Source organism: Ctenopharyngodon idella, chromosome 16 (assembly GCF_019924925.1).
Source record: "Ctenopharyngodon idella isolate HZGC_01 chromosome 16, HZGC01, whole genome shotgun sequence".
Classification (NCBI taxonomy): Eukaryota; Metazoa; Chordata; class Actinopteri; order Cypriniformes; family Xenocyprididae; genus Ctenopharyngodon; species Ctenopharyngodon idella.
Genome location: NC_067235.1, coordinates 33,712,501 through 33,736,286, shown reverse-complemented (window position 1 = coordinate 33,736,286; position 23,786 = coordinate 33,712,501). Strand labels below are relative to the sequence as shown.

General features: G+C 36.4%; 1 protein-coding gene across 7 annotated transcripts in view; it reads right to left on the bottom strand.

Annotated features, from left to right (window-relative positions):
* The window catches only part of LOC127497434 (DNA-binding protein SATB1), a 72,935-nt gene that overhangs the window by 35,975 nt on the left and 13,174 nt on the right, over positions 1-23,786 (bottom strand). For 4 of the 7 annotated variants that reach the window (XR_007925543.1, XM_051865889.1, XM_051865887.1 and 1 more), the window contains exons 3-8: positions 21,001-21,177; positions 18,801-18,927; positions 16,352-16,475; positions 9,143-9,254; positions 8,709-8,786; positions 3,828-4,279 (exon numbers count right to left, since the gene is read on the bottom strand). Coding sequence is in view for 6 of the 7 variants with exons in the window: in XM_051865889.1 (XP_051721849.1) it covers positions 3,828-4,279; positions 8,709-8,786; positions 9,143-9,254; positions 16,352-16,475; positions 18,801-18,927; positions 21,001-21,177 (1,070 nt within the window). In the remaining variant the exon portion in view is untranslated. The remainder of the gene's footprint in view (positions 1-3,827; positions 4,280-8,708; positions 8,787-9,142; positions 9,255-16,351; positions 16,476-18,800; positions 18,928-21,000; positions 21,178-23,786) is intronic. The other 3 variants (XM_051865890.1, XM_051865891.1, XM_051865892.1) reach the window with 3 other exon arrangements.

Genomic DNA, 23,786 nt, shown 5'->3' with positions numbered 1-23,786 from the left:
CATCCTCTCCACTCCATACGTGACAAAGCAATTGACCCTTCGCTAAGCTCCGCCCACCTCAGTCACTCAACAAGCGGAACTGAACGTCCCTTAGGAACGAACTGGAGATTTCTATTAAAAGTGTTTTTCAGTCGAATATGCTCATGCAGTGCTAATAATTTAATGGAGCTTATGACTTAAATGTGACATTACAAAGCCTTTCTTTACAGAGAAGTTAAATTATACAGTAATGCGATTAAAATGTTCAAAAAATTGAATCAAATGTTTCTCAAAGTCCCTGAAAAGAGAAAAGCTTCACTAGAAGAGGATGTTTCTACAACATAATTTCTGTTTACTGCTGTACAAACACACGGGACTTTCATAAACGTACACTACCGTTCAGTAAATGAGTTTTGAAAGAAATTACATTTATTTACATTTGTGCATTTAGCAGATGCTTTTATCCTAAATGACTTACAAAAGAGAAATTTAACTACATTTAATTTAATTAATACTTTTATTCAGCAAGGATGCATTAAATTAATCAAAAGTGAAAGTGAGAAAATTTATAATGTTACAAAAGAGTTTTTCTACTTCATATTCATCAAAGAATCTTGAAAAATAATTATGGTTTCTGAAAATCATCATATTAGAATGATTTCTGAAGGATCATGTGACACTGAAGACTGGAGTAATGATGCTGAAAATTCAGCTTTGATCACAGGAATAAATTACACTTTACTATATATTCACACAGAAAATGGTTCTTTTAAATTGTAAAAATATTTCAGAATTTTACTGTATTTTTCATCAAATAAATGCAGCTTTATTTTATTTATTTTATACAGTACAGTAGTGTACTTTTTCTAAGGTCAGTAACACTGTGAGGGTCAATTAGCATCAAGCACATTCAAGGTTTACACACTTTGCGAAGTGTGATTAACACTTCATAATCTCTAAGAAGGGTCACCAAACCCGCATAAACATCCTGACTGAGACGCCACCCCGACATGCCACCACAAGCAGCCATCATTTACATGAGCAGAAGAATGTAAAAAATATTTAAGGGCTGAGTGGAAACAAAATGTTGCAAATTCCTCACAGCGCAACTAAATGCTAATTTGTGCAAACAGGCCTGTCATGACGCGGCCGCTGATTCCTATAGATTCCTATCGCTCTATTACAACATCAAAGCAGGTTTTATGCAGAACGTCAAGAGACATTATCTTCCCAGCTTCTCCACCAACAGTCGCTCATGCGTACGGCGGTGACAGTCCACGGCCCAGCCAGCGCCCGCCCGTCCCCCACCGCTGGCACACGTCCAGGTACGCTCTCTTTGTCTCACCTGATGATGGCAGACAGTTGTCAAGGCTTTCGGTTAGAATTGAGGGGTGGGATTTTACCACCACAATGTTGAGTTCGTCGGGCAACTTTCCCAGTATTTGCTAGGATGTTCTTGGTGGCTTTAAGTATTGATGCAGGGTCATCAAGGATTTTACCTCGAAATATGGTGCATATATTCTCCTTGCACAAAAATGTTTCCGATTAAAGATTGGATGTAAATATTTTGGGTGAAAAAGTACAGTGACACTTGATTTATTCAACTAAAATCCAAACTCATTCTGAGCTATAACTGCACAAAAGACTGAAGTTGTTATTTTTAAATAAATGAATGTTTTTATTCAGCATGGATGCATTAAATTAATCAAAAGTGACAGCAAAGGCGGTTTATGATGTTACAGGAGAGATTAGAAAGATTCTATTTATAAGAAATTGTTTGTTTTAACTTTATATTTATCATTTTAACTTTATATTCATCATCATCAAAAAAAAAAAAAAAAAAAAAAAAAGTATCACTGTTTCCACAACATCAATAATGACGTTATGTTTGAATATATATTACAATAGAAAACAGCTATTTTAAATTGCAATATTTCACAATATTAATTATTTTTGTCAAAAAAACAGAACAATTAACTAAGCCAAAAATTACTAAACAAAAAGAAACAAATCATAATATTAACATATCATGATTATAATAATACAATATAATATATTCTTGATAATTTCCACCCCTAGTAGTAGACTCAAATATTAATCAGCCATAAATCTGAAGTCATTTTGCCTAATGTCAGTAAAAAATACATACATAAATTCTACGACAGTCTTTTTTTTTGCATCCAAATATTTCTCAAATAAATTCAAAAGCGAATTTTGCCTGTCGAGTGAAAACCGTACACCTGCACAGCTCAAACTGTGCAATCTTTCTCGCACAATAACGTCCCACAAACAATGAGGATTGAGTTTTTGACTGGAAAATGTAATAATTTGAATGAGCAATAATAATAGTGATGTTTGCCTCGGCTAACACCGCTAATAAGTGTCCTGCCCCAGCTCAGTGCTGACAGCAGTTTGCATGCGGTGACGAAAACAAGGTCACCCTGGGCGTGCAAACCAAAAGATGTGAGTCAGTGATCAGTTACTCCTGCCAGGAAGCTGATGGTTTGTAAAGTTTCTGATTGAAAGATGAGGTGTAATATCTGCGAGAAAAGTCCTCGCTCGCTCTTTGTCCTGATAACCCCTCATTTCCTGGACAATTGTTCTCTTTGTGTTGATCCCAAAACAAAAGAAGATAAACCATCCAACTATCAGCATTCTGTTGTCACTATATTAGCAAGGCATGATGAATTTTAATGATGTACAGAGCGTGTAGTGGCAAGCATCACACCAACATGTCACAGCTGATGTATGGGGCTGGGGCGGAGCTGGGGATATGATTCAGCATTTATAATCGTCAACAAAATAATTTGACAGCCATCTACAAAAACAACATACTTAATGGCTCCGTTCCAAAACCTGAGCTGGATTCTGCCTACATAGACAACTGCCTTTAAAGACAGCATCTTAACTTGAAACGTGATTTCCGGAGGGGATATATTTGTTTTTAATGACCCTACAAGTTCAACCATCAAAACATTTTTTATATTTTTTAAATATGAGGGAAGAACAAAACACTAAACTTAGTTAAAGGGGACCTATAATGTCCCTTTTACAAGATGTAATATAAGTCTCTGGTGTCTCCAGAATGTGTCTGTGAAGTTTCAGCTCAAAATACCCCACAGATCATTTATTATAGCTTGTTAAATTTGTCCCGTATTTGGGTGTGAGTAAAAACACGCCGTTTTTGTGTGTGTCCCTTTAAATGCAAATGAGCTGCTGCTCCCGTCCCCCTTTCCAGAAGAGGGCGGAGCTTTAACAGCTCACGCTTCGGTTGCTCAACAACAACAAAGCTGGAGAATCTCACGCAGCCAAAATGAGGATTGTCAGTAACGGTGTTCAGCCTTACATTGTTCAAACCGGAGTCGACACTGATGGAGAGACTCAGGAAGAAGTTACAACTTTTAGACGTTTCTGAATGGTTAGTGGATAAATTTATGTAGTTGCTGTGGAGTTGATTCAACTCATCGACTAGCATGTGCCGTCATGTTAATCTTTTGTGCAAATCCAGCGTTGAATTGACCCTCGTTTGTGAAGCAGTCCGGCGTAAAATGACGGCATGTCAACAACTCTCTACTACAACAACCCAACATGGCCTCATCCCCTTTGTTGTGTGTTCTTGGGGGCGGGGTTTATGTAAATTTTAGCGTTAGTGCTGTCACTAACCCAGGAAGAAGCTTGTTGTAGTCCCTACCAACCGTTTGTTGTAGTCCTTAAACAGAGAATTCTTTAAAAGAAAATATCTCCCTTTACATTGAACGTCATAACTTTGCAGATGTTGTTTATGCTCAAACAGCAACATTACACACTAACTAAAGTTAAAAAAGTGAAATCATGTAAAAGTTCTGTACCTGCGTCCTGTTGAAGGCCACACGGGCGAACACGGCCTGGGAGATTCCCGCCCTCTTCAGCTCGTCTCTCACCCACTGGTAGATCTCTGAGGAGACCTCGGAGTTGGAGGACACCTGCGCGTCCAGCGGTTTGTTGAGCGCGCGGTTGACGGGCGGGTGGTTGAGGTACTGCTGACTCAGGGACTGCTGGGCCAGGAGACGGTTGACGGCGTACTGCTGGTTGAGGATCTGAGCCATTACCATCTGCTGACTCACCAGCTGGGGACTTATTGGGGTGGACACCAGGCCGGGGTGCAGGCCGGGGAGCTGGGCACGACCGGGGGCCTGACTGCTGTGGGACAGGGGCACCGGGGACGGGGGCTGCTCGGCTGTGCTGCCCGGGATGGGCTGCTGACTGAAGCTGAGGTGGTTTGTTCCAGGTGGAGAAAGATCAGACAGACCGTCCATCTCAGCTAAAGGTGGACACAAAGTAGATGAAGCATGTCAATGCACAGGGTTCAGATTGTTTTAACTGACAACTGTCTGATGAGAAAGTAAGAGTTTCAAGATAATAAAAAAAAAAAAAAAAAAAAAAAAAAAAATATATATATATATATATATATATATATATATATATATATATATATATATATATATATATATATATACACACACACACACACACACATATACACATACACACACACACACTCACACACACACACACACACACATATATATAAGGGAAGAACAAAACACTAAACTTGGTTAAGGCATTTATCTGACAAAATTATTTGGTAAAAAAATGCAAACTACAGCTACAAGTTTTATTTCACTATATAAAAAAATAAATGCATGGAAAAACAAAAAGCTGATGAAAAAGCATGCATTGACTACAACGTAATACTAATATTATTAATATTTCATTGGTTCTCTTTTGTTTTTGTTCTCTGCAAAATTTGTCATGTTTCATTGCGTCATCACAAGTAAAAATCGACTCCAAGCACAACTATAACTACGCAACTAACACAACTAATAATATCATAAAGTTATTATATATGGATATAAGCATATATCACAATAAAATTTCAGTAATTTATCCTAATAACATTGAAATTTTGAAATTTCTATGCTACTGAACTTACATATTAATATAAACATGAACAAATTAAATTAGTGGCATGTAGTGAAAGCATTTCTCAATTAAGTAAATATTGTTTCAAGTAATTATTCATGCAAACAGCCATTAATAGAGAGCACAGTAAGTGCTTTTCTCTTTTTCTTGTCAATATTGTGTTGTTTGATTCATATTAACAACAAAATAGACAGCGGCAGGTCTAATGTGAAACTAATATGATTTTTATCCTGCCTGTTTACATCCACTTAAAACAGTGTGTTTACACTGATACTTCAATTCAAAATTGCATTATATATTATCATAAAAAGCAGTATATACTTTTGCCCTAACTGTGCACTAAATAAATAGTAAATAAATAATATTTAAAAATTAAAATAAATAAAAATATATAGGACATATCACCTAAATGGACAATTGGGCATGCTAATATATTGTCCTATCGCTACTCTATGTTGATCACAAAATGAATCACTATGAAACAGTAAACACTTTTATAATGAGCCAGACATGACCTGAAGTCAAAAAGCAGAAGTATCAAACTAAACGATGCGAATCGAAGCTGTTCCAGCCTGCCATTACTACAGTAACCCAGCACAACCTCTCTAATATAATGGGGCACAGTGTGTGACCTGTATCTGCATAAATTGGCAGCACCAGAAATTAGTTTATAATGTCCATGGCCAAATCATGTGAGCAATAACAACAAGCCAGTGTGGGCGCTCTGCTAAAGCAGCGAGCAGGACGTCTTCACATGGACCGAGCCAGAGAGCCATACACTTGAATCGTCCTTTATGCTCTTAATTCTAAAACAAGGTACACAAGCTGGCTAATATGAAATTTTGGGAAAGTCTAAATATAAACCGGAGCGTGTTACGCTGGAAGCCCAAAGCACGGCCTTTTAAACAGGCCAGCCTTTAGAGGACGGAGGAGTAAGGCAACTATTTGATACCGTCTGATTCATTTAATCAAAAGAAATATAGCAAATATTCTAAAAAAACCCCTGTCAAACTCATAGTTTAAAGGACTGAAGTGTTACGCCTTTTTGAAACACAGGTAGTCAGCTGAAAAAAAACTAGCCTGCCGCACAACTCCATCACAATCGTACGGATTTAATGGAGTGCAAAAAAAAAAAAAAAGAAGCATATCATCCAAATATAAATATTTCAACAGGAAGATAAAAACCAGATTAAGCGCATGGAAACTCTCCAGAGATACGCACAATAAGCACAAGGACGCAAACATGTGTCTTAACTGACAGCGAGCACAAAGCCGAGGCTGTTCTTTTCAATATCAGCAGAAAGTGAGAAGGAAAGAAAAAAAACAAACAAACAAACAAAAAAAAAGGGTAATAATCAAAGCTCTCCCATAATCCCCCTCATTCCTCTGCTCTGATGTTACGGTATGCCTTTTTTTGCTGGGGGGCGCACACTTTTCCATGCAAATTGAAAAGGTTGGAAGAAACCTTTTGCAGCGGCACAGACAGAGCACCGGAGTCCCTCCTGTGGAATTCACCACAAAGCAGGCTGGGATTAGGAGCACAATGGGAGAGAGAATGTGGGCTGAGGGGAGGGAGGTAAAACCCCACGGCCCGGCTGCGTCTGAATGGGAGCGCTGCTGCGCTAGAGACGCCTCGCCACACTCCCAAAAATCACTGACCACTTGCGAAGCAACGCGCTCAACCCGCTGTGTCCTAACCAGTTACCACTGGCGGTGGATTCAAGACATGCATTTTATCATTAGCAGTGTTCTCTGGGAGTCAAACCCCCTTGGCGTAACTATGGCAGTTTAAATAAAAGAGAATGGTGCTACTGTAGCAATGCCAAAGTCATGAGTCTGATTCGCTCTGATTCCCAGGGAATGCATGAACTGAATAAAGGTATATCTTGAATGCAATGCAAGGCGCTTTGGAAAAAAGTTAAGTCACATTTATTTATGTAGCGCCCTATACAATACAAAGCAGCTTCACAGTGATAAACAGTATTATTGTTGCATGAATGCAAACACACCATAGCATCATGCATTCCAAGCCCCGCCCATAATAATCTCATTGGTCCAAAATCCCACTCTATATAACTGTATATTAAACATCAAGTATGTTCTGATTTTTGCTTCCAGTGTAAATTTCTTGTCAAAATAAAAGCCAAAAAGCAAAATAAAATGTTAGAGGCATTAAGCAATTGTAAGTAAGTATATACAACCTCATCCGGATACATATACTCACTTAAATGGATAGTTTACCCAAAAATGAACATTTTGTTGTTACTTACTCACCCTCAAGTTGTTCCAAACCTGTATAAGTTTCTTTGCTCTGTTGAACACAAAAATAAGATATTTTAAAGAATATTGGTAAACACACAGTTGACGCCACCCATTGACTTTCATAGTAGAAAAAAAAAAAAAAATACTATGGGTGCCGTCAATTGTGGGTTACCAACATTCTTTAAAATATCTTCATTTGTGTTCAGCAGAAGAAAGAAACTCATACGGGTTTGAAACAACATTTAAAATGGTATACCCTATAGTAAATCTCAACTGCGTGATTGATTGTATTGTAGAAAAATGTAACTATATTATCGCCCGGCTCTGTTCTGTTAAAAGTTAGAAAGATATTAAAGAGGACCTATAATGCCCCTTTTACAAGATGTAATATAAGTTTCTGGTGTCTCCAGAATGTGTCTGTGAAGTTTCAGCTCAAAATACCCCACAGATCATTTATTATAGCTTGTCAAATTTCTCTCTATTTGGGTGTGAGCAAAAACACGCCGTTTTTGTGTGTGTCCCTTTAAATGCAAATGAGCTGCTGCTCCCGGCCCCCTTTCCAGAAGAGGGCGGAGCTTTAACAGCTCACGCTTCGGTCGCTCAAAAACAACAAAGCTGGAGAATCTCACGCAGCCAAAATGACGAAAGTGTTCAGCCTTACATTGTTCAAACCGGAGTCGACACTGATGGAGAGACTCAGGAAGAAGTTTTAGGATGTTTCTGAATGGTTAGTGGATAAATTTATGTAGTTGCTGTGGAGTTGATTCAACTCATCGACTAGCATGTGCCCGTCATGTTGCAAAACCCGTATGGACGCCCACTATACCTGTTTGTCAAACAGAGTCATACACACCAGACTAACGTTTATGATCGCTATCAAATGCTGTGAATAGTCTAATATTTTTTCCATAATATCGCTTAGACAGAAACGCTCCTTTTTAGCAATCAAGCTTGTCAGGGTCAACTTGCAGGCTATCCAAGCTAACGAGACTCTAAATAGTGTTCAGTGCTCGTCTGTGCAGCCAATGACAGAACAGTTAGCATGCTTTGCTCCAACTTTTGCCATGGCGTTAGAACTGCTACACCGTTTTCACTTGTGAAAACAAAATGGCGGCACTGTGGGTGGATTCTGGGTTGATAGATGCACCGGGGACCCGATTATAGCACTTAAAGACAGAAAAATTCAGATTTTCATGATATGTCCCCTTTAAGATATTATAAACACACATAGCTACTTTGAAACAATGTGCATTGTGAAAAGCACTAGACAAATACATTTGACTTGGCCACAACAAAAGAAAAAAAAATATGTTTGTTTTGTTTTGTACAATTTGTATATGCATATATCTATATCGTGGCAGCCTGCGTCATCTGATATCAGACGCGAATTGCCCCGCTCACGCGGCTCTCGGCCTGCCGTTGTTAATGCGGTTAGTGTTGCCACCATCGGAATTCGAGCACATGCGCTCATGTATAATATGGTTGCGGTGCGTCACGTGACCTACCTAACGTGGTGGCACGCGGACTGTCGTGGAGGACACACGTCCCCAGGTAACCCTCCAGCTGGGAGGGCTGGCGCACGACTGCGCAGATGAACACACAAACACGCAACACACGCATTCACAGGTGTGGAGAGAGAAACAGAGTGTTAGTGGGGGTAAAACTGAACGTGTGAACAGGAAACAAGAGGCAGATGTCAAGAGCTGAAGTACAACAACCTGACTGACAGAAGCGTGTCTGAACTCTTGACAAGCTAAAAATCACATTGCTGTATTACGTGCATGGCAAAGATTAAAGTCACAGAAAAATTTTTGTCCTAAACACAAGTTTTTTTTTTTGTTAGATTTGCATTTTAACTGAATCTAAAGAACATAAACAAATGAGGTGTATTAAAACCACACAGACAGATAGACACGTACACAGAAAGAAAGATGCTTACCTATCATGTCTTTTGTCTTCTTGAAATGTTTATACCAGCGTCCGAATTCTTGACACTTCGCCGCAGACACATTTGCATAGTAAGTGCTGTTAACAATTGAAGAAATCATACTCTGCAAGACAAAATTGTATGTCGTTTAAAATTCACATTCACACACAGTACAATAACCAATCCTGTCATTCTGTGCTGCGCACAATGCAACATTACGTATATAGTATAAAGTGTCATATCTTGATCCAAGAAACGGTAAGAAATGCGATTCATGCACAATTTTTTTTTTTCTGTAGTAATATAAACTAATAAAAAAATACATGTCCCTTTAACAAATGCCACAGAGTATGAAAGAGGATGCGTACAGGAGGATCTGTGTGGCAGAGAGCAAAGCAGATGATGCTTTGGGGATTTCTGCCCTATATGAATGCAACTCATATTTGCAATCTGTTTTCACAGCCGGAGTTGCATGTTGAGACCACACAACGAGTTCACGTCTCCTCGCTGCCCTAACAGCATGTTTCCTATTCATCTTCTCTGCTTTTTTCTTTTTATATTTTAATACATTCCACTCCAAAAAAAAAAAAAAAAAAAAAAGCTGAGATTCTTTTTCATTAAACCCAACACTTAACATCTTAATAGCCCTGGGCTACATAGCGCAAAAATTGTTTTGATTGTTATAAATATTCAAAAGATGAAACCATCTGTTTTTAAATTACAGGTACGGCAGCTTTATCATTTTTATAACATGAGCACTTGGGGACTTGGAGGTTGGGAGGAGGGGGTTTGTAGCTTACAATAGAGGAACACAACACCTTCAAGTTTGAGTTTATGGATAACTTCAGCATATGCTCCAATGCATCTTGGAGCAGACCTAGAGATATGATGCAGTTATGAATCTTGATGTGACTATTAGCTTCTTTGAAGATTAGTTTTTGAGGTTACAGTATAGGTTTGTGTAGAAACAACTATTCTCCTTTGACATCATATTGAACTCTAAAATGTTCTCTATGACATGGAAATTCACATATAGTTTAAAACTTGAGAAACTCTTAAGACATACTGTTAAAGTTTTTAATTGTTCTTCTATGATATCATATGGAATATTTTTTAAAAAGCGTTTTTTTTTATGCAATCATATGGAACTTAACGTATGCTTATTATGGATAATAAAGGTAATTGCGACTTTCTATCCCACAATTCTGACTTTTTTCTCAGAATTGCGTGATATAAAGTCAGAATTGTGTGATATAAAGTCAGAATTGCGAGTTATAAAGTCAGAATTGCGAGATATAAAGTCAGAATTGCGAGTTATAAAGTCTGAATTGCGAGTTATAAAGTCAGAATTGTGTGATATAAAGTCAGAATTGTGAGTTATAAAGTCAGAATTGTGTGATATAAAGTCAGAATTGCAAGTTATAAAGTCAGAATTGTGTGATATAAAGTCAGAATTGCAAGTTATAAAGTCAGAATTGCGCGTTATAAAGTCAGAATTGCGAGATATAAAGTCAGAATTGCGAGTTATAAAGTCAGAATTGCGCGTTATAAAGTCAGAATTACGAGATATAAAGTCAGAATTGGGTGATAAACTCGCAATTGCGAGTATATATCACAATTCTGATGTTAAAACTCGTAATTGCGAGTTTAAATTTCGCAATTGAGAGATATATGTCCAATTGTGAGGGGAAAAAGGCTGGCATTTCTTCTCAGTTTATTTGCAAGTTTATATCTCACAATTCTGACTTTATAACTCAACATTTTGAGAAAAAAGTCAGAATTGCATGATAAAAACTCACAATTGCGAGAAAAATTTCAGAATTGCAAGTTTATATCACGCAATTCTGACTTTATAACACAATTGTGAGTTTAAATCTCGCAATTCTGAGTACTTTTTTATTTAGTGGCGGAAACAAGCTTCCATAGCTTATGGCATAAATTCGGACATTTAAATTGTTCTTCTAAGATTTCCGTACATAACTTTTTAAAACTATATTAACTTTAAAATGCTCTTTAAATGACATGGGGAAATTTAAATTGTTTTCATATGGAGTTTTAAACTATATGTGAAGTTCTCCTATGACATCATAAACGGAATTTAAAAAGGCTCTATGACATTACATGGAACTTAAAAACGTTCTCTTATGGCATACTATAAAAGTAGTTCTACGATATCAAATGGAGTGTTTTAAAAATGGAATTTAAAAATGCTCTTTTGGCATAACATGGACATTTAAATTGTTCTTATATGATTTCATATAGAGTTTTAAAAAGTTTGCCAGTGACATCATATGGAACTTTGAAATGTTCTTTATGACATGGGGAAAGTTAAATTGTTACGTTTTCATATACAGTTTTAAAAAAGTTCAAAAGTTGACAAGTACATAACTCACTTAATTTGCAAGAACTCAAAATAAAAGTTAATTAACTAAATCTTTTATGTTAATTGCTATCAAAATGTATGAGTTAGTTAACTCAGTACTTCAAGTTAGGAACAATTAACATGCATGAGTTCTACAAACTCAAAACTTGATAGTTCCGCTTACTTAAAATGGGAAACATTGATGTAACTGATTACCTCAAATATTTTGAGTTAGCACAACTTATTCAGGTTTACAGTGCATCATACAGAATTTAAATATGCTATTCTACAAAATCATATGAAACTTAAAAATGCTTTCGTATGGCATAATATGGAAGTTTTAATTGTAAAAATGTTCTTTTATGGTATAGAACGTGAATAAAAACAGAACCTCTTTAAGTTCCATATAATGTCACTATGGCACTATATGGAATTTTAAAAGGTTCTCCAACAGAATCAGGCTGAAAACCCCATTTGGAAGCTTTTTTTCCATGAACAGGTGCACAGTTCAGCAGGAGCAGCCAGAAGAGGGTTAACCGCTCACCAAACCAACACATCGCTGTGTACGCTTGAGAAGGACTATTAACCTTTACTGCCAAAGCTCATGCTGCTGTAGAAATGAAAAGTGTATAACAGCATCCAAGATGAGGAGAAGAAGACCATCTCCAAAAGCAAGAGTGGAATATGCAGCAGATAGGAGGTCACGTTCAGGCGTTTTAAATGTCACAGCCTCTTTTATCGTCGATCTGAAACAACAGTCACGGTGGAAGAGAGCTAACAAACAAAATCAACATCTAACAATAGAGGAGGAACAAAATTACCCACGATGAATCATCAAAGATCTGTTTGAGATCTACTATTCTGAGGCTTATATTGAGTACAGTTGACACAGATGTTGTGAAAAGCTGCGTTCATTAATCACTCGGTCTCACACCGCACATCTCCTGAGCTCTGTACACCACCACAAACCATGCAGATAAACACCTCGGCGTACCGAGCGCCAGGAGCCATCAACAGGTAATGGGACAAGCCTCTTTAAAAGATAACCATCGAGAGGCCTTATCAGAGCGCCCAGGAAGTCTGTCACGCTGTTATCGACCTAAACCATCTATTTGACTTTGTCACGGGAGAGTCGTATAGAAACGCTCCGGATCTAGCCAGGCACTTCCTTCTTACATGGCATCTTTTAGTGTCCCTGGGGAGAGACTGTTCGCATTATTCCCTGTCCTTTTCATTTTTTTTTTTTTTAACGTCTTAATTAGAGCTTCTTTTTCGTCCAAACCATGAGAAAAGCTCATGTCAAACCCGAGCTCAGCCCGCAGAGATGGCATTTGATGGCTATTTGCTGCTATGCAACTACACAGCTGCTCTTTCAGGGCACGGGGTGGGTGGGGAGCTCTTTTGTTGCGGTCGTCTGAGGGGACACAGGGGTTAAGTTTGATCACAGGGAAACATACGTGTGCTGAAAGACGGCTGATGAGCGGGAGGGGCCTCGCACAAACCTGCCGGAGCAATTTACTTTTCTCCTTTCTTTAGCGTTGCGCGAGAAATCGGCCTGACGGTGGTCGCATTATATTGTGCTGAAAACAAAACCGTGTTTTTTTATTGTTTTGTTTTTTATCCATGGGGAAGGAACTAGGAATGGGTCAGGATGGTCAATTAATCACCCAACAATTAACTAGTCCATTAGTGAGGACAACTGGTGGGTTTGTCCATTTTTTTTTTAACTTTTAGGGTTTTTTTTTATGAATTTCAGCATGTCCATTAAACTTAAGGGCATTTACAAGACAACATTACAACTAAAAATGGAATTTCATTTACATTTTCATTGTTCATTTACACGACAACAGTATTTCGGGGATCTGAAAACGCAAATTCTTTCCATTTCTTTTAGCCTTGATATGTATATATAAATTTTATAATATATAAATTTCATAATACATATTTTTTTAAATATATATATATATATATATATATATACATTTAAAACAATATATATATAAAATATATATATATATATATATATATAAAATATATATATATATATATATATATATATATAAAAAATGTAAAAAAAAAAATATTATAATATTATAATTTTTTTTTCTTTTTTTTTTTTCCAAATTTTAGCATGTCCACAAAGTTTTATAAATATATTTATTATATTTTATATATTTATTAATAAAAGTTTTAGCGTCTTGACTTCCTGAGAAATTGCTAAATTCATCCCACAAAAAAATAGTACTAAAATTAAAATCAATATCAATATAAGTAATATTACCAGTTTTATAATAAAAATTAATCTTCACAACTTTTACTTTCAAAAGTTTTAGCATGTTGACTTTGATAAGTTTCTAAATTCATCCCTGCTGCAACAAAAATAATACTGACATTAAAATTCATAATATAAATATGATTTAAAAAATAATGTTCAATTTGTTTAACATTGCACTTAAGAGGGGATGAATGTATTTTTATTATAAAAAGTTTTAGCGTGCTGACCTTCTGAGAAGCTGCTAAATTCCTCAAATTAATTCTAAAAAAAAATATGCCAAAATAAAAAAATACAAATAAAAAAAAACTACAATTTAATATCAATATCAACATCATTGTTATAAAATTAAAATAAAGCACCTTTCCAAAGCACAAGGTCGCTTTACAGTAATGATACAGTAATCCGTAGACAATGAGTCATGGGAAAGCACATAAATTAATGCATAATATTAGTTTTTTCACCATTATCACTTCTCAGTTTTGTTTTTTCAGATTTTTCTCAGCTTCTTGCAGAATGAGTGTCGCATTTAAGTCAAATTAAAAGTACTTCAACTTTGAAAAGTGCAATTTTCACAACTCAACACATCCCACATGAACGATGCTAATAAACAAGTCTGGTTTCTGTATGATGGACCCTCTAATCAACATATTTATATAAGGCTTCTTTAGGAATGATTAGCCAACTAGTCATAAAGACAGTCCTGCTACTGCATAAACCTAAACATGCAACGAACACTCCATTCACAAACCCCTTTCATTCTGCTAACCGTTCTCCAAAGTGGCGTATTTCTTCTGATTCTCCATTCATTAACCTTTTCAAGAGCAGGGATTACCGTTCGGAGTATCAAGGAGACACTAATCCTATAAAAGTTGCTGTTCATTCTTAAATCGCCCCATCTCTCTTCTACTCTTCCTGTTCAACAGCATGACTGTTCACCTAAAAAAAAAGGTCACCTCTACTAGGTTACCTACCAAACACGAGCCTAACATAATGAAGCATCCTGGAAACAACAAAAGCAGAAAACTCCCCCCTCCCCCGAAGATTGCAGCACACGCCGTCCGCCCAGCCTACAGCATGCGAGCGGACTCTAATTCAGTGTAAGTACCGGGCCGCTGCTCAGTGGGAATAGCTCACATATGGACTGTAAACAGAGTGATTAGAGAGATGTGGAGCGGCCCAGCCCCTGCGCTGCCTGAACAGCACCCTGGGACTCTTTACACCACACACACACACACACACACACCTGCAGGTAAAGAACGGGCTTCCCTGAGATGAAACTCACTACGATTGTGCCAACACACGAGCTGAAACACTCATCTTCCCTTAAGCATTTAAACAGCAGCTCTGCTTATTTAAAAAGGGTGAATCTCAGGAAAATGTGTCTAGGTCACATTTAACCCCAAAATCAAGAAATATATAAAAGAAATATTATATATATATATATATATAGTCCTAAAAGTGGGCTTCATTTAAAAAAATAAAATAAAATTAAAAAAAATAATACACATATTTTTTAGAAAAAAAAAATATTTTATATATATATATATATATATTTATTATGGCTTCATTTAAAATATATATATATATTTTTTTATTTTAATATATATTTATATAATATTTTATTATATATATGTTTTTATTTATTTACTTATTTAATTAATTATTTTAATTGTTTAAAAATGTATAAAAAAAAAAAAAATCATTAAAAAAAGAAAAAAAAAATACATATAATTATGGTCCCAAAAATGGGCTTCATTTAATTATATATATATATATATATATATATATATATTATATATATATATATATATATATTATTGCCTCATTTAAAAAAATAATTTTAATTTTAATTTTTTATTAATTTTTTAAAAATGGATTTAAAAAACATCATAAATATATATTTATAAATAAATATACATATATATATATATACATATATATATATATATATATATATATATATATATATACTTTTTTTTTTTCCTCTCATTACCGTAATAGTCTGGATGTTTTACGTCTCACTTTTTTTAATAATTCTGATTGTTTGCAAAAAGTGATTCTGGTGGGATTTTTATAGTAATACAGTATTTTTTTAACTTCTTTTAAAACAGCATAAATAAAATCAAATAAAAAGCACAGTAAAACACTGTAAGAAAATAATACTACAATGCTGTATAAAGTTTTGCATTGCGGTAATGAGAATTTGAGCTGCATAACTGTCATTAAAATAAGTCCAAATGAAAATAGGCTTTCTATAAGCACAACTCTATTCTTTCTTTGGATTTTAAGGTTTAAAAATGACATGTTGACAGGTTTCGTGAGATTCACTCATAACATTTCACAGCTTGTAATGCATTATCAAGATCATTGTGGTTTGCCCATTGTTTACCCAACAATACTCGCATTCACAACGGCCAGCACTGTTGCAACAGCATCAAAATAAAGTGCATTAATCTACGGGTATGACAATGGCTATTGATTTGGATTTCTATGGCAATTCTGTCCATTTCCACTCTATCAAACTCTGGGCATTTGAAAAGGGACACTTGCAATCTTGGCAACTAGACGTGGAAGGCTCCAGCACCTGTGATAAGGGACATTCTTTTGCCAGAGAGCTCTGGTTCATGTCTTTGAGTAACTCCTTGAGCGCATTTCTTACTGTAGAGTGGGTCCACTGCTCTGGAGGAAGGTCTTCCAGTTTAGGACAACTGCAGGAAGGGATAGAACAAGAGAGAGAGATGGAAAGAGAGAGAGGGAGAGGACAGTGAGCACTGGGCTTTGCTTTTCTGCTGCAAGCGTCCCTCTAAGACAGACAGATTTCATTTGGCGCATGAAGCAGATGCATCTGGAGTCTCTCTCCTCTCTCTCTCTCTCTCCTGATTGTTCTGATTAGTTAATTACTTTATACAACACATCTGCTGTATTGATGCATGAATTATACATCAGCTGCATGCGGCGACTATTATTTCACGTTACTTCTACCTTCCTGCCTTCATGTGCTTGCTAAAACAATTTAAGGTGTTTCCAGATAGATTTAGATGCTAGATGCATTAAAAAGGACCTGCATCTAAATACTTTATCCATATGTATGTGTGTTCTGGGAAAAAAAAAAAAAAAAAAGCACAACCAAATCAACACAGCTGCATTCAGGGTGTCATTAATGAACGCTTGTTCAATAGGACGCAATAAACGGCAAGCTGCCAAATAAATATCGCAACACCCCCATGCAAAAAAACATTCAGAGACATTCGACGCCAGCATGCAATGCAAATTAAGGATGAGGAGTGTCATTTCCGCACCACCAGCGTCACCAAACAGAACTGCAAAAGGGGTCATGAACTGAGAAATCAACTTTTCCTTGAGGTCATCGTACTATAAGAATATCCTGTAAGTTTCAGAACTGAAAACTTCGTTGTTAGTCCAATAAAAGCTTTTATTGACACCAGACCCAGCGAACGACTCGTCCTGGAATGTGCCTATAGATAGGTGAAACCCCGCCTCCGCAGAAGAAATCAACGCCTACTTCATCATTGCATCATTAGCCCCGCCCACTGGTGTGTTAATGAGATGAGGAGGAGAGAAGAGCGATACAGGACTAAAATAACATTACCTTTCAAAGGATCCTAATGCTAGGAATATGGTTATTTATTTTCAACAATGTGAATGTCTCAGTTGAGCTTTATTTATTTGTATTCGGTACATTTCACTGTGGATTCTTTGGTAAATCAATCGCATTTCGGCGCAAACAGACTTTTACGATACGGACTCGACAGTAATGCAACAACATGTCAGTAACTGTGTTCATTCTAATGCCTGATCTGATTTTAATGATTCATGTACAGTCAGATGTTCTTTGTCTGTGTGTCAGTAAATCAAACCAGTGACTAAACGCTCAACTTCACGTTGTTTCTCTTAGTAGGATGAAAATAATCTGTTTTTAAATGGTGATTAAATTATATATAGAAAGCGATCAAAGAACGCTCCCTTTACAATCGCTGGAGCTGTCAATCAAACAGCGCGAGTTTATCAGTGACTGAGTTCTGGACTCGCGCCAAAACTCCGTTTTATTCAACGAATCTCTTAGTTACATCGCTGTTAGTTATGATGAAAGCATTCGTTAGTGTGCAGAAATTGACGAGATCACTGCTTTCATGCGCTCAACAACATGTCTGAGATCGTATACAATGTTCATCACTGCAACCTTTCATGCCACGATCTAAATATAATGCCATAGATCTAAATGTAATGCTATAATCAACACTTTTCACGATTAGTTAACCTCAAGAGCTGTAATAATAAAAACGTGCTAAAAGTTTTCAAGAGAGTAATACTTGGCTATTTCATATGCGAAGATGTCAGCCAATCACAGCAGTGGGCCGTTTACACTGAAGTCTCACAGCAGACACGCCCCTTAAAACAGAGCATTCAAATCAGAGGGCTAAAATCAGGGTAATTTTATTTCTAAATTATGACAGTTTTTGATGTAAAAAGAATACTAATATTATAAGTGCACCCCAGGAAACATTATAAAACAACGCAGTTCATGACCCCTTTAATTTAACCAGCGGCATGAGCAACTTTCTGTTTGCCTGATGAAAGTCAGACAGGGAAAATTATTTTTGCAATTCCATTTGATAATGCTAGTGATGACACATGACACCTTTAAATACACCTCCTTGAATTTATCTTGTATAAAAGGCTTTCTTGAATTAAAAAAGCGTAATGGTTTCATAGTTCTTTGGAGTAATTGGATGAGCGGTAGTACTGCTGTAATGTGCAATTAACACATCCATGTTTGCACATAGACACACAAAGAAAAGGAGCGATCGGATCCGGCACACCTTAAAGTGTGAGACAGCCACAGAGCCTCTGGAGACCAGACAGACTGACACAGACAGATATACATGGATGTCTACAGACAAAAGGAAGAGGTGTGTCTGTGTGTGCCCACAGCAGTGGCTTGTGGGGGAAAAAAAAAATCAGCACTGTTTGTGGCGGCACTGTTGTGGGTACAGTACATGGGAAACACTGACCTGTGTAGCTGGATTTTCAGCGTGACCACATGGTACACATCCTGTAACATGTCCGCCACTGTGGCGTCGGGTGCATCCGTCACGTAGGAAAGAGGCACGGGGTTCCACTTGCCCACCTGAATCAGACCTGTGGTGAGGAAACAAGATTTACCACAGGCAGACACTCACACACGACAGCACACAGGAATAAAAGCCTTTTAAAAAGTGTTGATTTTGTGTTTTGGGCTCTACTAGAAGAGGTTTGCCTGCATTATTTTCCTCATATTCTCCATTGTTGCAGCTCCTCTCTTCCCAGTCTGTCAGTAACGCTCTGTTTAGTTCCTGTCTCTATGAAGCCCCTCCTTCTGAAAAGCACAATGTGCTCTGATTGGTCGGCTGGAGCAGTGTGTTGTGAGAGATGTTCTTTGTCTATGTGTCAGTAAATCAAACCAGTGACTAAATGCTCAACTTCACGTTGTTTCTCTTAGTAGATAATCTGTTTCTCTTAGATAATCTGTTATTTAAACGGTGATTAAATTATACATAGAAAGCGATCAAAGAACGCTCCCTTTACAATCGCTGGAGCGGTCAATCAAGTTTATCAGTGACTGAGTTCTGGACTAGCGCCAAAACTCACGTTTTTTTCAACGAATCTCTTAGTTACATCGAGCATTGTTGCAGCTCCTCTCTTCCCAGTCTGTCAGTAACGCCTCCTTCTGAAAGCACAATGTGCTCTGATTGGTCGGCTGGAGCAGTGTGTTGTGATTGGTCGAGCGCTTCAAGCGTGTTTGAGAAATGTCAGGCCCCTTACCATAACTGCAGTTTCAACACACTACTAACTAACTCAACCAGGCCCCGCCCCTTTATTCTGTGTATGAATTATTCAAATGAGGAATATTGTGATGTGTTCGTTCCTGTAAGAAAACTCAAGACTAAAATGGAGGCGTTTCAGGGAGTTCAGAAACAGTGACACTCATACTTGATTTGTGCCATTTAATAACCATATTCAATATAACACATTTAAAAAAAAAAAATCAAACCCAAAAAAACATCAAAACCTAGCAAGCTACATATTATAAATATGTAAAAATATACATTTTTAATGCCGAAATCCATTTAATATTGACAATTTTAACCAATATTTGTGTATACTATTTTTTATCAACACAATTCAAAGGTCGGTGAGAAGTTTTAATGTTTTTGAAAGACTCTTCTGCTCACCAAGGTTGCATTTATTTGATTAAAAATACAGAAAAATCAGAAATATTGTCAAAAATTATTATAATTTAAAATAACTCTTTTCTATGTGAATATATAGTAAAGTGTAATTTATTCCTGTGATCAAAGCTGAATTTTCAGCATCATTACTCCAGTCTTCAGTGTCACATGATCCTTCAGAAATCATTCTAATATGAAGATTTGCTACAGAAACATTTATGATCATTATTAAATGTTGAAAACTTTTCTCAGGATTATTTTATAAATAGAAAAGTAAAATAGAAATAGAAGTTTCAATTTCAATCATTTTAATGCATCCTTGCTGAATAAAGTATTAATTTCTTAAAAAAAAAAAAAAAAATCTTACTGACCTCAAACTTTTGATCAGCACTTATGAGTATCATGTTGTGAACTCTCACAATGTTTTGGAACAGATCTGTGGTCTTTCTAAAGTTTACTGTTATGATAATACAATGGTACTTTTTAGTATGGGGTTGAAAAGAGGCTTCCACCCTTTAAAAAAAACCAAAACAAAAACATTTCTCGACCATATGTTGTCTTTCGACCAGCACCAAATGAGTAACAGGAAAAACCAAGATCCAAATGAAAAAAGAAATTCTGATGGACAGCCTGCGATAAATTACAGGCTGAAGGCTACAGCTCTTAAAATAGCCCCCAACTCCATAAAGCGAGCAATTAGAAGCCGCAGGCCCACCTCCACACTCGTTCCCATTGAGAAAAGTGTGATTACAGAGAGCAGGAGGTGCACCTGTGTGTTCCTGCCTCTACCCACAACCCCCCTGACCTCAGCATCAGGTCAGCCCGAGCAAAACCGTGCATGCGCTACCAGAACGCAGCCAACAAATCACTACAAAAATAGCCTCCAAAAATATCAGAGCATCTGCCTGCCGTTCTATGACTCATGATTCTGATCTAAAGGCAAAAAAAAAAAAAAAAAATCATGTGCATGTTCTGGAGGATTAGAAACGAAAGCATGCCGTACCTTTAGCCTGCGCAGCCGAACTGTGCGAGTAGCCCAGGGAGAGCAGAGCCATCTCGATGAGCTGGTTGAAGAGCATGTCCTTCCTGACCAGAACGAACTCAGCATGTTCCTCTTTGCTGTCGAACTCGATGGGGCTCTCATAGTGCTCCACCACACAAAACACCGGCAGCATGTTACCTAGCAGAAACAAGAGAGCACGCTTTACACTTCACCGTCGCACAGAGAGTGTTGCATATTTGGCCAAAAATGCTAATCGAGCTAAAAATAAAGTGTGCATTTGCTCAAGGAAGATGCAAGGTGTTGTGTTCAGGGTGGAGATTTTGAAAAACCCCTAACCCTAAGCATGAGCAATAGGAATAGTTACATTTGCCTAAGCATGCAACCTCCAATTATCAATCGATTATAATCCGCTATAAATAAAGCAGCATTGTAACATGCATAATAAGATCACGAGCAACCAAACAGCTCTGCTATTTAAACGTGTTAGCGCACTAAAAGGTTAGGGCTTTAGCGCTTTATTTATTGTTAAGGTGCTCAAATCACATTAGAATACTTCTTCAGGCAGATCCCAGTACCCTTCCCATGATGCACTGTATGCAGCGGCTCCCAATGCACGTATAGCCTTGAGGTTTACGAGTCTGTGTAAACAGCGCGCCGCTATCAGGGAGAAAAAAACCCAGAAGAATCTCCGTCCAAAGCTGTCATGTGTTCGGGTTTACTGTGCAAATATCACATAATACCAGCCAGCTGCAACACTCCGGTGATGAAATTTCAGGAACTTCATGATCTCTTGGACTCGGGATCTTTATTTTTACAGGGTTTAACAGAGGCTGGGGGTAATATCAACCTCTTCTATCCGGGCAATCGTAATAAATCATATTTCTGCTCCTCGCAGTCGCAGTTTCCTAAGAATGCGACCGTTTTTCTGGAAAACAATCAATAAATAGGGTAATCATAAGCAGATGCCAGGGAATGTGCTGAATCGAAGCTTTTCCATTTTTAATAGATAAAGATCTAACAATAAAGACTGCTGTGTCGGTTCATTTCGGGATCAATACACGCTTTGTTCCCAGAGAGCTGAGAAAAGCCCATGGTAAATATTATTCAGCTAAAACAATGAATACAGTAGCTACCAAAGTTCAGCAAGCACTCAGCAAAAGTTTCCCATAAATAATAATAACAGTTGCCCAGAGAGCTGTAGAGCGGAGCAGAGGAACATGAATAACTAACGCTAGTTGTTGTAGCTAAAACATTTCCCCTTTGAATGCACACTGCATTATATATATATATATATATATATATATATATATATATATATATGCATGCGTGTATATACACATAGCGAAATAAATAGCAATGCACTGAAACATCGAAGTCACCAACCAATTAAAATAACCAGGATTTATTTCATCCAGGTGCAAGATATAAGGGTTTTTCGTTCTAACCATCAGTGGCCACAACATAAAACAGAACATTTTATTCGTCACTTAGATTTCTGAGTGATGAAATATCCAGTAGCCCCGCCCATCGTGAAATATCATTGGTCCAAATTAGTACTGTTTTTAACGATTAATCGCAATTAATCGCATCCAAAATAAAAGTTTGTGATTACATAATTTGTGTGTGTACTTTGCATATTTATTTTGTATTTATACACACATACATGTATATATTTAAGAAATATTTACACACACACACACACATATATATATATAATTTAAATGATATTTATTGATTTTATATTTTTCTTAAATATATACATGTACATATATCTGTCTATAAATACAAAATAAATATGCAAAGTACACACACATAAATTATGTAAACACAAACTTTTATTCTGGATGCGATTAATCATTACACAGCCCTATGAGAATTAACGATTAATTGCGATTAATCGTATCCAAAATAAAAGTTCGTGTGTACATAATATGTGTGTGTACTTTGCAAATTTATTTTGTATTTATATACACATACATGTATATATTTAAGAAATATTTACATGTATATTTATATTTATATATAATTTAAATTATATATAAATATTTATTGATTTTTATACTTTATATTTTTCTTAAATATATACACATGTATATGTATGCATTTATAAAAACAAAATAAATATCTATAGTACACAAACATATATTATGTAAACACAAACTTTTATTCTGGATGCGATTAATCGTTCAACAGCCCTAGTTATAGGTCATTAGGGCTGTTTAACAATTAATGGCGATTAATCGCATCCAGGATAAAAGTTTACATAATATATGTTTGCGTACTATATATTTATTTGGGGTAACACTTTATTTTACAGTGCCGTAGTTACACATTACTATAGTAATAACAATAAATAATGCATAATTACAAGTAACTAACCCTTAACCAAACCCTAACTGTAATTCTATAGTAAGTACATGTAGTTAATTAATAGTACTCAGTACTTATTTAAGTAATTACAATGTAACTACGGCACTGCAAAATAAAGTGTAACCCTATTTTGTATTTATATACACATACATGTATATATTTAAGAAATATTTACATGTATATTTTTATATGCAATTTAAATTAATTATTGATTTTTATATTTTTCTTATAAATATACATGCATATGTACGTGTTTAAAAATACAAAATAAATATATGTAGCACACATATATTATGTAAACACAAACTTTTATTCTGGAAGTGATTCATCACGATTATTTGTTAAGCAGCCGTAATTTGGACCAATAATATTTCACGAAGGGCGGGGCTAAACAGCCCTAGTCCAAAGGACCTATT